Consider the following 14720-nt stretch of genomic DNA (forward strand, 5'->3'; position numbering starts at 1 on the left):
GCCCATCCTGTAATTCTGGCCAGATATGGATCTAGCTGTAAAAATTAGCCTGGATATTCAGCTTAAGCTTTACAAAGATGCATCAAAACCTTGCCGAAATGGGGCAACAATAGGTAGAATGCATATGGCATGGAAAAACTGGGAGAAATTAAATTAATATACAATAAAAATACCTATTCACTAACCAAAAGCATTGTGACTGCTTTTTAGTGGCAGTAATGAGAAGGACATTTTGCTGTGCTCTCCCACATGAGTGAAAGCAGAAGGAGCTGGGGTTAAAAGCTGCTGCTGCCCCACGATGAATGTCTGGGAAGCAGGTGGTGGAGTGCAGAGCACATGTGGGAGGAAGCAGAGCTGGAGGCTGGCACAACTCTAATGAAGTGGTGCTGAAGAGGCAGACGATTTCATAAGGAGAAAAACATCAGGAAACTGGTCAAAACACAGAATCTCATCTGAAAAAGCTCCACTGTGTTGGATAGCAATAGCCAGAACAAATTTGGGGAAGAGGAGGAGGGGGAGGCTGATCCCTCTCCAGAGCCCCAGATGTCTTTATGGTTGCCTAATGACAATTATACTCAACCAATTAAGACACTGCTATCACAGTTGCATTGTTAGTAAGGTTTTGGCCCTGAGTGTTGATGGCTGTCTAATTAGTGTTTGTGCAAAGTACAACTGCAACTAATATATAAACTGACAAATACACAAAAGAAAAACTGTTAACAGGAACATTTTCCAAACATTCGAGACTCCGCTCATTCAGTCCATGGCAGCAGCAAAGACAAACTGCTTTCCTTCATGGCTGGGGGACTGCTGGCACTGCAGAATTTCACTTCAAACCACAGGGTCAACAGGGCCCTTGCTGGGTTTCTGTTCAGACAGAATGCTGGTGCCATTCACTTTTGGTGCTGCCTCGAGCACACCCCTCCAGGGCAAGGCTTACTGCATAAACTGGGCTGGTCACCAAAGACTTCTGATAAAACCCACCAGAAACCAGTTCACATTTTCCATATTTTCTCTAAAGAGTCTGCAGCAAGGAAAAGGAAGGAGAAAGAACCCCCTTTGTTTCACAGTCAGGTCTGATTTCCAGAAGGCAAAGTCTGTTCGGTTTCCAGATACCTGCGGTGATCAACAAACCAAAAAAAAAAACCCAACAACTTTGTTTCAGGCAGTCAGGGACCATCTGTTAATACTCAAAAGATCTTATTATGAAGTCCTTACAATGTCAGTGCATTTTATTGAAGTCAGTAGGAATTTTGCTGCAGTAACAGTCTCTGTTTAAGCAGATGCCTGTTGATAAGCAAGTAAAATAATGAGTATTTTGCATTGTCTTGCTCCAACAAGCACCTCAGAGCTTTCATCCTTATTCCACCACAAGCAACTCTCCAGTCCTTCCTGTGTTTAATTGAGGTATCAGCCAGTGGCCCCCTCAGCAGGCTCAAGAATAAGGCCCAATTAAAGATGCAAACCCAAGCCCAAACACCTTGAAATTGGTTCAGATTGACCCTGAGCTCCATCTTCTCTGCCAGGCTCAATTGAGACAGTGACAACTCAATGTCCAATTTCAAAACAGCCCCTCATCAGAACCTTGGCATGTTGGGAGGTACCTCAATCACAATGAAAAATAGCAATTCAAGGGATTCTAGAACCTTCTTTGTATTCCTCTGAAGTGAGGGATGAGTGATGGACAGCTCAGAAACATCTACCACAGGATGAGGAGCCTCAAAGACTGGAAAAGGTAAAAGTTCCCCATTCTCCCTGCATTCTCACTCTCAGGTATTTGGATTTTGCCAACTCTAACCAACAGGTAGCTTGGCTGAAGGATTCCTTAAGGAAAGGATTCAGGAAAAACTAACAGTAGCACGAAAGAGCTACTTGACATGGCAGAAAGGAATATAAATAGAACACAATGGCCAAAAATAAAACACAAATGGAACAGGGAAGGGAAAATTTTCTATTACATAGCAGAAAGCTACACCATAAAACACAAGGAAAAACAGATGGGGGTAAACCAAAACCAGAGTCTGAAACAATCCTAATGCTGGTAGAAGAATGCAGAGTAGAAAATTAATTGCCCTGATTTCATCCAAATGTACTTTTGGGCTGCTTGATATATGAGTGCAGCCATGAAAAATGTGACTAATGTGTCCCAAAATGGGTCTGGAAGCACTTTCAGATTTAGCATGTAGGAAATCCATTCTGAGCATCCTCGTGATCAGTTCCCAAACTCTTCTGCTGGGAACCCAACTTTCCAATTTACCAACCCACGCCCATCTGTGGACCCCTCACAAATATGGAGCTGCAGAGAGCTTCTACCTTCCTTTTTAGGGCTTTATTTAGGAAATTATCCCTCAAGAAAGTGGGTTAAGCTGCTGCAGTGTGTAGTTCTGCAGCTTAGCACAGTTATCTGTAACAAAATTAACATTTCACCATCCTCACTGCTTCTGCCTCACCTTCTATATTAAGTGCATGCAAATGTCATACCAAGGGAACAGAAACAAGCCAAAGGGTTGTACTGTAAGGAAAACATTTTAATGAACATTTATAAAAGCAGCAATTAGAAAAAGCCACACTGTTTCTAATAATTTGATTTTTAAGGCAAAAAAATCTCCCATCCCCTAGCTCAAGGTTCCAGTGGCTTGCATCAGCCCAGGCCCATTAATTAAAGCAGCTCCTCTACCAAGGAAACAAATTACTGTGGGTTCAGGAGAAAAAAAAATTATCTTTTCCATAAGAATTCAGGAGGCATTATGATGCAATCTGGGAAGGCTCTGCTCCATCAGCCCTATCATGTCACAAAGGACAAAGCACAGATAAAAACAGTGGCTCCAGTTGCAGACAGAGGTGAGAAAACACCACTGGAGGATGCTGGAAATTGATCTGTTTGCTCTGGAAGGAACACAAACCGCAACAGGCTGCAAGCAGCAGAGAGGAGGGGCAGCACCTGAGCTCCAGGCACTGATGGTGACAGCCCAAAGAGTAAAAATGAAATCTTCATGAAGTGCAGTAGAAAGAAGGATGGGTTTGTCTGGCCTTAGTTTAAAACCAGGATTTACAAGCTCAAAATTACTGCTTGTGCCTGAGAACACCAAAGGCATCACTGAGCACATCCCTGCAGCAGCAAAACCCAGAGGCAAACCAGGAGCTCTAGGCAGCCTGGAAAAGCAGCTTCCAGAGAGTCAGATCAGGCTTCATAAATTAAAAAAGCCCCAAACCAACTCAAAACTCCCTCCCTGTTTAATACAACAATGATCCCATCCTGTTTGCTCTGACACCAGGAGCCTTCAGCTGCTTTCCCCTATGGGTGCCATGAGCTGATGAGTGCAGGGCAGGTAAATCCTCAACACCTGACACCACTGAGCACACCCAACAACCCAACCCCACCCTGGCTTTCACCTGAAAGGTTTTATTCAGGAGCTGGCAGAAAAGGCAGCCTGGCTGTCACTAACACCACCTTACCTAAGCCCCTGCTCATCTGTCACCCTCTGGACTCATGATGTCATTGCCCTGCTCAGGGTGGAAAGAGGAGCCCTGACACTGCTCCTCAACAATGATGAGAGTGAATGAAGAGAGCACAAAAGGTCTGGGGAAGGTTGAAGAAAAAAGCAATTATTTTCACCTTCTGCTTTGTTTGACATCTTGGGAGGAGACAGAGAAACTATGAAAGTTGTGGCCTCATAGAAATGAAATCTAAGCAATTAAACAAGGCAGGGGTTTATCCAGGCTGTTGGAAGTCTTCAGTTTGTTAACTTTGATTCATTTTCATTACTAATTAATATTTTGGTTTCCTCAGGTCTGCACACTGAATTAAGATGCAAGAGCTAATAATAAATACCTTGAGAATAACGCACAAGCCCTATAGCAAAAAATCCAAATTAGATGAGAGTTGACATGAAGTTTTTAAAAGTGCAGGAAAGCTTTTTCAAGCCTTTCGGGCTAGTTTCACACATCATTATGAAACTAAAGAGAGTGGCAAGCCCAGCTTCTAAAAAGTCATTTGCAGGTCACCTTTGAGCAGGAACAAAGTGGAGTGGAAGGTGATGGAAGAGAACAAAGGAACTCACCATAAAGGAGCAGCTACTTGTGTGGAGATGTTGCTCAAAATGAGTTAAACTGAAAGGCCCAAATTGTTTGTGAGTGCTGTATAAAATAATTTCAATCATTTCAGCATTTAGGATATCAGCATGAGAAATAAATATCCAGATTCCCCTAATAAACCACACAGGATATTTAGGAAGCTCTTCCTTAGCTTCTCATTGCCTTTATCAAGCATCACTTGGGGAAACACCACCTGTGCCAGGTGTGCACCACCCTGAAAAGAGAGAAATGTGAATGTGTTGGTTTATCAAGGCAACCAGCAGATGAATCTCACCAGTCCTAACTCCTCAAATCTCAAGGAAATTAGGGAGCACTTAGGGGGGAAGAAGGAAAACATCTGAAATTAAAATTTCAAGAGCAGCCAGGGCTGATTTCCCAGTCTGTAAGAGGTGCAGGAACTCCTCACAGCATCTGCTAAATCAGTTTGTGGCTAAGCTCTTCACTACCAGGCCACCACTCAGTCATGCAAAACTGAAGAAAAAGAAGATGATAGTTTATAGTTCTGGGTCTTGGGAAGGGTGTTCTGACTCTGGATCTCTATTGATTTTCAGAGCCACCCCCAGCAGCAGTGAAGCCACAGTGCTTTTTCTGCAAGCATTAAAAAATTAACACATTCCCCTCAAAGCCCACCTGGTGTGGTTTTAGGGGTGAGCTGTGAAGTGAGATGAGTACCAGCAGCACAAGGCAAGCTCACCCCAGGGCTCAAGAACAGCCACAGGTGAGTATTTCAGAGCCAGTCAGGAGCAACAGGTTCAGGACATGCCAAGGGCACATCACACCATGGGATCCTCTGGAATGGTAAGGTCAAAACAAGGACCAGATGCATGTTGTGAGATCACGTTGTCCAGGAGGAACCAACCTCTGAAAAAAAGGCAGCAAAAGAAAAAAAGGTAGCAAAAAAGTAGCAATTTTACTGTCTGAACGTGCATTTGCTTTAAAAAAACTCACATAAATCCAGATTTTAGTAAGAGAAAGTGAAGTAATGCAGGCATTCTGCACAGTAAATGACAGCATCAGGCACAGGGAGCCTCATCACCAGCAGGAATTTCTAAAAGCCAAGCAAGCAGCTATATAATTGCTTTAAGTAAGCTCTGACTTCGGGCTGAAACTCCATTTGGATGGGGGATGAGGGGGAGAACATCATCCCTTTAGAGAAGATCCTTCGAGACGTGTAACTGTAGAAAGGCTGGCGAATCCAGCATTGATTGGGAGTGAGGTAACCACAAACACCGCTGGCTCAAATGAAAAGGGACTCAGGGGCTGACCCAGAAAACAAGCCTGGTAACCACCGGGATGAAATTTTAATGACAAACACAAGAAGCTCTGCGTGCAGGCCAGATTGAATTATCTGATGGCAGGCAGCACAAAGGGGAGCTGCTCGCTGCCACCTCGGCTCCCAGCTCAGGTTGCACTCAATCAATCCCTGAAATTCTGCCATCTCCTGGCCTCAGCCTGGCCAGCAGCGTGGGGACAAGGGAGAGTGCATGGAATAGGAGCGTTTCTCTGGGTGTTTCTGTGCCTTTGCTTCCTTCACAGATTAATAAAGAGCTGCTCCTGAACCAGCTCAAACTGTGCCTCTATAAATTACAGCTGCTGGTTTAAGTCACTCTGCCCAAACCTGTATAAATTCCCTTTCAGAAAGGTTAAAAAGCTCTACAGCAACTAAAATAAAAATTATTCCACTTTGCAGCAGGACAGTGAAGATGATAAGATCGTGTCCAGCACAGGTTCAAATCAATCAGTGACTCCAGGCTTGCTCCAAGATTCCCAAACACACCAACCCCAGCATTCCTGCTCTCTCCAACCAGAACTCCTCTCAGCCCAACTAGAACTTCATCTGGCTGCTGCCAGAAAAAGAGTAAAAGATGTTTCTCTATATACATCAGCAACAAAAGGATTGCTAAGGAGAATCTTCATTTTTATTGGATCAGGGAGAGACAGTGACAAAAGATGAGGAAAAGGCTGAGGGAATTAAGGCCCTGTCCTCAGGGTACCCAGGCAGGAAAACAGGGGCAGGGAGCAGAATGAAGGCCCATGATCCAAGGGGAAATGGTTGGCACCCTGCTGCAGACCTTGGGACCCACCCCAGGCTGCTGAGGGAGGGGAGCAGAGCTCACCCCAACACTTCCCACCCTTTCCCACCAGGAAGGAGGCCATGGACCCTCCTTTCCCAGGGGACTGACTCAGCAATCAGTGAGCTGAGCTCAGTGATGCCCATCTAGGAGCTGGGCTGGAAGGAGGATCCAGGGAAATGCTGCCTGTTATGAGTGAAAAGTTGCCCATTATTTTAAAAGGCTGCAGAGTTCACAGATCGGGTCAGTTGCTGCCAGGGTGGAGTTCTAACTATTGTTGTTATAATTACCTGTCGTTTCGTGTTCACAGGGGTCTTAGGATGAGGGAAGAGACAGGATTTGTCTCCATGTTTCAGAAGGCTTGATTTATTATTTTATGTTATATATTACATTAAAACTATACTAAAAGAATAGAAGAAAGGATTTCATCAGAAGGCTGGCTAAGAATAGAAAAAGAAGGAATGATAACAAAGGTTTGTGGCTCAGACTCTCTGTCCAAGCCAGCTGACTGTGATTGGCCATTAATTGCAAACAACCACATGAGACCAATCCCAGATGCACCTGTTGCATTCCACAGCAGCAGATAATCATTGTTTACATTTTGTTCCTGAGGCCTCTCAGCTTCTCAGGAGGAAAAATCCCAAGGAAAGGATTTTTCATAAAAGATGTCTGTGACTAACTACCTGTTGTTGATGGTTGGGAATCCCCCTTTTGTCAGTGGCACCCTGCTGCTTCCTGGAGGATGGCACCCAGATGGTTGGAGAAGAGGGGACATCGGACCTTGAATGTGAAACTGAAAAACTGGCAAGCTCCTGATGCTCTCTTGAGCATGGAAGCTCCAGCTCTGCCTGCAGACCAATGGACAAAGCTGCACTGTTCCTCCTCCTCTGTGCCATTCCTGGGAGCAGCAGCAGTGTGACTGCAAGCCCTCGGTTCTTCCCACCCGAGCTGATTTTTAATAAAGGCATTAAAAAGGAGAAACATCTCCTGCCCTGTTTATTTCACCGCCCTGTCAGCCTGACCTCAGTGCCAGGCAAAGTTCTGGCACAGAACATCAGCAGGGCCAAGTACTGGATCCTACTATGGGCCACCACCACCCCAGGGAATGCTGGAGGCTGCACAGGGTGGACAAAGCCCTGGGGGTGCTGGTGACACCAGCCCAGGTGTGCCCAGGTGTGCCCAGGTGTGCAAGGGGCCAAGGGCACCTGGGCTGTCCCAGGGCAAAGCTCTGGGCACTCCTGGGGCACCTCCAACCCTCTGCCCAGTTCTGGGACTCTCAGGAAAAGGAAAGGACCTGGAGGGGCTGGAGCGTGTCCAGGCAATTATAATCAAAAAACCTGCTAAAAACTGAGCAGCCCTGAGCAGAAATAGAAAATATAGGGAATACAAAATATTCTGAATAGAAAATCCTTGGTTAATGCCCCACAATTCTGGATTAGCAGCACCAGGCCCTGCAAACTCACACATTCAGACACACAGGTCCCTCTGTAATCACTGATTATTCCCCATGCAAAGCTGAGCACAGTGTTTGTGAAACAGGAGAGAGAATCATTAAATGTAACAGATAATTGATATTTATACTGAGAGGAGAATTGACTTTGTAAACCTCAGCTATTAAATTACTTCTTCAGCACTGAAAGAACACAACAGTTTGTTATTGATCACCAGATTCATTACACTTTTATGACAAATTTGAAAGCACAGTGCCATTAAGTTCAATTTTATAAGCTGGGAGAGACAGGGGAGGGTTATGGTTGGATTTAAAAAAACAAAACACAGCAAACAACAAAACCCCAACAAATTCCTCAATATCCTAAATACTTACCAAATGCACATAAAGTATTTCTCTGCACAATTTGCTGATGCCCTCTGAAGTTTTAGTTATAAATTGAAGTCTCCCTTGATTGATATTTACCAATTTAAGAGACCAAGCAGAGTGAAGGACAAGCAGTAAACAGCAAAGGACATAACATAATTTTTGTGTTCTAATGCTCTAAACTCTTCATTTACCAACCAGGTAAATTCAAACAGCTGAATTTTAATTTCTTCATGTTGTTTTACCAAACACATGCTGACAGCTTCATAAAGAGATAATTCATTTTTCAGAGAAATTACTGGAAAGTCATTTAAGTGAACATCATTTTTTCCTAAAGGATACACACATGCAGAGTTCCCTCAGTGGTCCCTTACCTGCTCATCTATTTTCAGGAACCTGAATTATTTAATTGTATCACACCCCTGATGTAAATTCACCAAGAGAATCAGGACATACTGGAGGAACTGGAGAAGCAACATGAAAAGAGTGTGTGCAACTGTCAGGACCCAACTTCTTTAATACAACAAGCCAAAATATGAACTATTTGATTTAATATGCAGGATTCACAACCTGTGCTTATTAATACTTCAGAAATGTAATTTAATCTGCATAATTCCTACCTACTGCATGTTTGGATATAAATACAAAAGAGAAAATGAAGGAAAAGAAGAGCTGGAGGTTTTGGCAGCAGCATGGAGACAACTGGGTTTGCTGTCTGATAGTTTAGAGTCCTGCTCTCAGCTGTCCAAGAGCATTCAAAAGGATTTCCATGAATTAGAGTTTTCCAGGCATCTTTCTTATAACCAGTCTGTGAATTCTGAAGTATTTTAGAAGCAGTTTCCTCAGTCCCACACCATTAACATGAAGTGCTACCATTACACTTCTAACTCTGGTATGTCAAGGACAATGTAATAATTTTATTTATATCATAATTTTTATTTACTCATGTCATTTCTGGAGGGTTACTAATTACTGAACCTGTGAAATTCAAACAGAACACAGGAAAGCCTCACACTTCCTGGGAGAACCACTGTAACCTCTTCTAAAAATTTGTGAGACTCTTAAAATTGTATTTAAGAGTATAAACCACGTGAATAGATAACACTAAACCAAGTTCCAGCAAACTTCTATATTAGGAAAAGAGAAGTTTATCTATTCTGAGTGGGTTATTTTCCTCCCAGGTTGTCCTTTAAGTAACAATGGACAAAAGTAACAGCCCTTCTGAAGTTATTTTTGTGCTGTGACAAGATACCCTTCTGATAAAGAGATTTTTATGAAAAAACATTTAAAAGGGGGATTTTTTTAGTAGATGTGTAAAATGTTTAATACATTCTGGGTGCTTCCACAGCAAAAAAGATGAAGTTCATCAGAAAGCACCTGAGTTTTTACAGTGACTACTTGCATATGAGATAACTTTTGAATAGTTCCATAAAAATTTGAACTGCTGAGGTAAATTGTAGATAAACATCCTCATCAGTCACTTAAGGACAGCCTGTCTCAGGAACTGCAGCTGAATCCATTCTTAACAGAATTAAGTTAATTAATTAAGCAACAAACAGGTGCTGCTTTTGAATTTATTCAAAGAAGCACCTGAGATTTCAGATGGTGAAGGTGGAGTGAGCCCTACACGGACTGGTAAAGATGGAGTGGGCATTACACAGCCTGGTAGAGGTGAGGGAGTTTTACACAGCCTGGTATGGATGGAGCAAGCTTTACACACTCTGTTAAAGGTGAAGTGAGCATTAGACACTCTGGTGAAGATAAAATGAGCATTACACATTCTATAGAAGGTGGAGTGGGCATTACACAGCCTGGTAAAGGTAGAGTGGGAATTACACACACTGTAAAAGATGGAGTGGGCATTACACACTCTGGTAAACATGGAGTGAACACTACACACTGTTGCAGGTGCAATGGACATTACATTCTGTAACACATGGAGTGAACATTACACACTATAAAAGGTGGAGTGGACATTACACACCCTATTAGATGGAGTGGGCACTGCTGACTGTAGCAGGTGCAGCGGGCATTACACACCCTATAGAAGATGGAGCAACCTTTACGCACTCTATAGAGGGGGCCTTACACACTATAGAAGATGAAGCAAGCTTTACACATTCTATAGAGGATGGAGGGAGCATTACACGCTCTATAGAAGGTGGACTGGACATCACATACTCCACAGAGGTTGGAGTGGGCATTGCACAGTCTATAAAAGGCGGAGTGGGCACTACACACCCTACAGAAGATGGAGTGGACATTACACACTCTAGAGAGGATGGAGGAAGCATTACACACTCTGTAGAAGGTGGAGTGGGTATTACAAGCTCTATAGAAGGTGGACTGGACATTATACATTCCATAGAGGATGGAGTAGGTATTACACACCCTATAGAGGATGGAGTGGGTATTACACACCCTATAGAGGATGGAGTGGACATTACACACTCTACAGAAGGTGGAGTGGGTATTACACACTCTATAGAAGACGGAGTGGGCATTACACACTCTACAGAGGACGGAGTGGGCATTACACACTCTACAGAAGGTGAGTGGGCACTGCAGACTGTTGCAGGTGCAGTGAGCATTACATGCTCTATAGAAGGTGGACTGGGCATTACACACCCTATAGAAGATGGAGTGGATATTACAGACTCTATAGAGGATGGAGTGGACATTACACACTCTATGGAAGGTGCAGTGGGCAGTGCACACTCTGTGGAAGGTGCAGTGGGCAGTGCACACTCTATGGAAGGTGCAGTGGGCATTACACATTCTATGGAAGGTGCAGTGGGCAGTGCACACTCTGTGGAAGGTGCAGTGAGCAGTGCACACACTGTGGAAGGTGCAGTGGGCATTACACATTCTATGGAAGGTGCAGTGGGCAGTGCACACTCTGTGGAAGGTGCAGTGAGCAGTGCACACTCTATGGAAGGTGCAGTGGGCAGTGCACACTCTATGGAAGGTGCAGTGGGCATTACACATTCTATGAAAGGTGCAGTGGGCAGTGCACACTCTGTGGAAGGTGCAGTGAGCAGTGCACACACTGTGGAAGGTGCAGTGGGCATTACACATTCTATGGAAGGTGCAGTGAGCAGTGCACACTCTATGGAAGGTGCAGTGGGCAGTGCACACTCTATGGAAGGTGCAGTGGGCATTACACATTCTATGGAAGGTGCAGTGGGCAGTGCACACTCTGTGGAAGGTGCAGTGGGCAGTGCACACTCTGTGGAAGGTGCAGTGGGCATTACACATTCTATGGAAGGTGCAGTGAGCAGTGCACACTCTATGGAAGGTGCAGTGGGCAGTGCACACTCTATGGAAGGTGCAGTGGGCATTACACATTCTATGGAAGGTGCAGTGGGCAGTGCACACTCTGTGGAAGGTGCAGTGGGCAGTGCACACTCTGTGGAAGGTGCAGTGAGCAGTGCACACACTGTGGAAGGTGCAGTGGGCATTACACATTCTATGGAAGGTGCAGTGGGCAGTGCACACTCTGTGGAAGGTGCAGTGGGCATTACACATTCTATGGAAGGTGCAGTGGGCAGTGCACACTCTGTGGAAGGTGCAGTGGGCATTACACATTCTATGGAAGGTGCAGTGGGCAGTGCACACTCTGTGGAAGGTGCAGTGGGCATTACACATTCTATGGAAGGTGCAGTGAGCAGTGCACACTCTGTGGAAGGTGCAGTGGGCAGTGCCAGCCCCGTGCAGCCACAGAGGGCAGTGCCAGCCCCGTGCTCACCCTGCCATGACCACGCCATCGCAGCAGTGGACGTCGCACAGGACGCGGCCGGGCTCGTAGTGCAGCTGGCTCACGGCACCCACACGGTTCTGCAGAGAGACACAGGGCTGGTGATCCCATTCCTTTATCCACCAAAACCTGCTGCTGGCAAACTCCCAGCTTTGCTACTGCTACCCCAAAACCCCCCAGCAGCTTTCAACTGGGAAAGAGGAGCTGCAGAACACAACACCAACCCTCGTCTCGCACTTGCTCTAAGCAAGTTCCCATTTTTCCCCGTTCCCATTTTTCCCCATTCCCATTTCCCCCCAATTCCTTAATTTCCCTCTCACCTTCCAGTTGGTTTTCAGCATGTGCTCTCTGGCTCTGCAGTTTTTGAGGGCAAGCTTCCAGCAGGAATGGTCAGAGATGCTCATGTCCAACAGGTATCCCTCCTCCTGGCACAGCCGGTACCACAACACTTTGTCTTCTGCAAGGATTTTCCATGTCCTGCTGACCTAGAAATCAATGTTTGTATATGGATCTCTCATAAATGGATAAGGAAAAATGAGATTTTATATTTCAGATACTATTTAATATTTCATATTAAGATATAAATTAATACAGGTCTGTATTAAGATAAAAGTCTTACTTTAACAAATATATTTGTTCAGTCTTTATACACCTGAGTGTACAAAAATCCCAGATTTTTAACAAAAGGCTTATTTTCTGTGGTTTGTTCAGGAAATAACTGAGTTTATACTCCACTAAATCTCCACATAACATAGACAGCAGTTTAGTGGCCGCACTGTCAAACTGAAATATCAGTGACTGGAAAATTTTGACAGGAAAAGCAGCAAGAAAACAATTAAGAGAGAATTGTGAGCTTTGAGCAAAAACATGAATATATTTTCATATTTGTAGCTAAGAAACCCTCTCAGATCACAGCACCATATCTCTGAAGTCCCACTGACAATGCCTGATTAGGGGTATGACATTAGTGATTTATAACCTATTGTATTACAGTATGCATAAATAGGAATGAATTATTAAGTTTTTCAAGCAGCCTCAAGTTGCTGCCCATTCCAGAGAGAACAGCTTCATCACAATCAATTGTGGGCTCAGAATTAAAGATTCAAGAGTTATGAGCCAACTTAAGTAGCTTTTTTTTTTTCCTCTGTAATTCTTAATTTAAAAAAACAGATGTAACCAATGAAAGCCACAACTGGTGAAAGCAGCAATCAATTGTGCTCTGGTTCTAAAAAGATTAAAAGAACCTTCTGAGACTGACATCATTTTTAGTAAGTTACAATGAAGCATCTAATGTTCATTTCAGTCCCCAGATTATGCCAAGAATCCAAGCCTCCCATGGACACAAACTCCCCCAGGACCATCTCTTTATATTTATTTGCCATTTTTTCCATAGTGACACACACACAGAAAATGTTTAATATGATGAAAGAAGGGGTGATCTGAGTAACCTGCAAGTGTTTTCAAGGTTTGAGACCTACAGAGAAAAGCAGTGCTCAAACAGGAATATCCAAAAGCAGCAAAATGAACATTCTGGATCACCCAGAGCCCTCAGTGCAAAGTGGCACAGGGAGACAATCCCCCTCCATCCTCTGCCAAAGGAAACAACCTGCACAGGGCAAGAGTAATACCCTGAAATGACAGAACCAGCACTGAGGCTGCTCCAGCAACACACAGCACCCTGGAATCAAAGTGCTGAGCGCTCCTGTCCCTGGAGGGACACACTCAGCAACTTCAAAAGCACCAAAGAGAGGCAATCCCAAATCCAAACCATCAGGAATTTGCTCTCAATTTGATTTAAAAGTAGGATAAATATCTGTGTTATTGCTCCAAGAACACAAAAAAAAAACCAAAACCCCAAAGCAGCTTTCTGCTGACACACCAAAAGAGCAGCTGCGGTGCAGGAGTGGAGCTCCCCAGGCAGAACCTCTGCCCCCTCCCCAAACAGCAGCAACATTTTCCTGACAGGGACAGGCTGAGCACACGCACAGGGAAGCACAGCCAAACCAGGCCAGCTCTTGCCTTGCTTTCCAATAGAAAAATCAAAAATAAACACACACCTTTCAGCCTGCCAAAACAGACAATACTGCACAGACCTTTCAAGTTTCAAGGTTTTAAAAGCATTTTATAAAGACAGTAAAACAAAAGAAAAGGGGGGGGGAGCTACATAAAATTTTGACTGCCTTTTCAACTTTCAGGGGGAATAAAGATCCTATCCTATCCCGATTTTTTTTCAATCAAATTACAGTGAACCCTGCTGCTTTACAAGCCTGAATTTCCAAAGGGTCCCTAACCCAGCCTTTCCTTACAGCCCCAAACTCACATGCCAATCCCTTGTAAAACCCCACTGAGCGAGGCTCAGCTGCACGAAATCACTAATAAAGAGTCTCAAGCATTTCACTTTACAGCACCACTGTGAGCTGCAGCATTAAAACCAGCCATTGGCTTCAAGTCAGCTTTATTAGATCTGCTTGACTTGGAGTTTCAGGTGAGGCCCCAAAAGCCAGGGCATTATGGCTTTATTTACATGCACCCAAAAGCTGGGTGCTGGAGAGGAGCTGAGATGTGCAAAGCTCTTGTTAAAACTGTTTCCAAATCTAAACTGCAAGAAACTGCAGCAAGGATCAATGACAACATCTTACAGACTTGTTTATAGATCTGGAGTCCCGAATTTAATTTTGTCTTCAGTGTTCCTATTATCTTTTTACAACTGTTCTCAGCAAAGAAAGTTTGGGTTCCCCTGAGCTCCACAGAGGGACAGTTTTATATTTTATAGTTCAGCAAGTAATAATGTTCTGAAGGACTTCAAAAGCTTTTGCTGACACAGGCTTTGCTATTTGGTTTTGCCTCTGGGGGATATTTTTCCCCCTAAAAAACCCCACCTCTTCCATCAAATCCAAAATTTCTTCTAATCCCATCTAAATCAACTGGCTCAAATCCTAATGAAGGTTTATTCATCCCTCTGCATCTGATAATGGTTTTT

At 44.1% G+C, this 14720-nt stretch overlaps 1 protein-coding gene across 1 annotated transcript in view; it reads right to left on the minus strand.

Moving 5' to 3' along the window:
• The window catches only part of FBXW8 (F-box and WD repeat domain containing 8), a 64460-nt gene that overhangs the window by 42097 nt on the left and 7643 nt on the right, over positions 1–14720 (minus strand). Inside the window, exons 3-4 of the mRNA XM_054289047.1 lie at positions 12061–12225; positions 11732–11820 (exon numbers count right to left, since the gene is read on the minus strand). Coding sequence (XP_054145022.1) covers positions 11732–11820; positions 12061–12225 — 254 coding nt within the window. The remainder of the gene's footprint in view (positions 1–11731; positions 11821–12060; positions 12226–14720) is intronic.

Source organism: Melozone crissalis, unplaced genomic scaffold, assembly GCF_028551555.1.
Source record: "Melozone crissalis strain CALT ecotype California unplaced genomic scaffold, PUWL_Pcris_2 ptg000063l_1, whole genome shotgun sequence".
In the NCBI taxonomy this organism is placed as follows: Eukaryota; Metazoa; Chordata; class Aves; order Passeriformes; family Passerellidae; genus Melozone; species Melozone crissalis.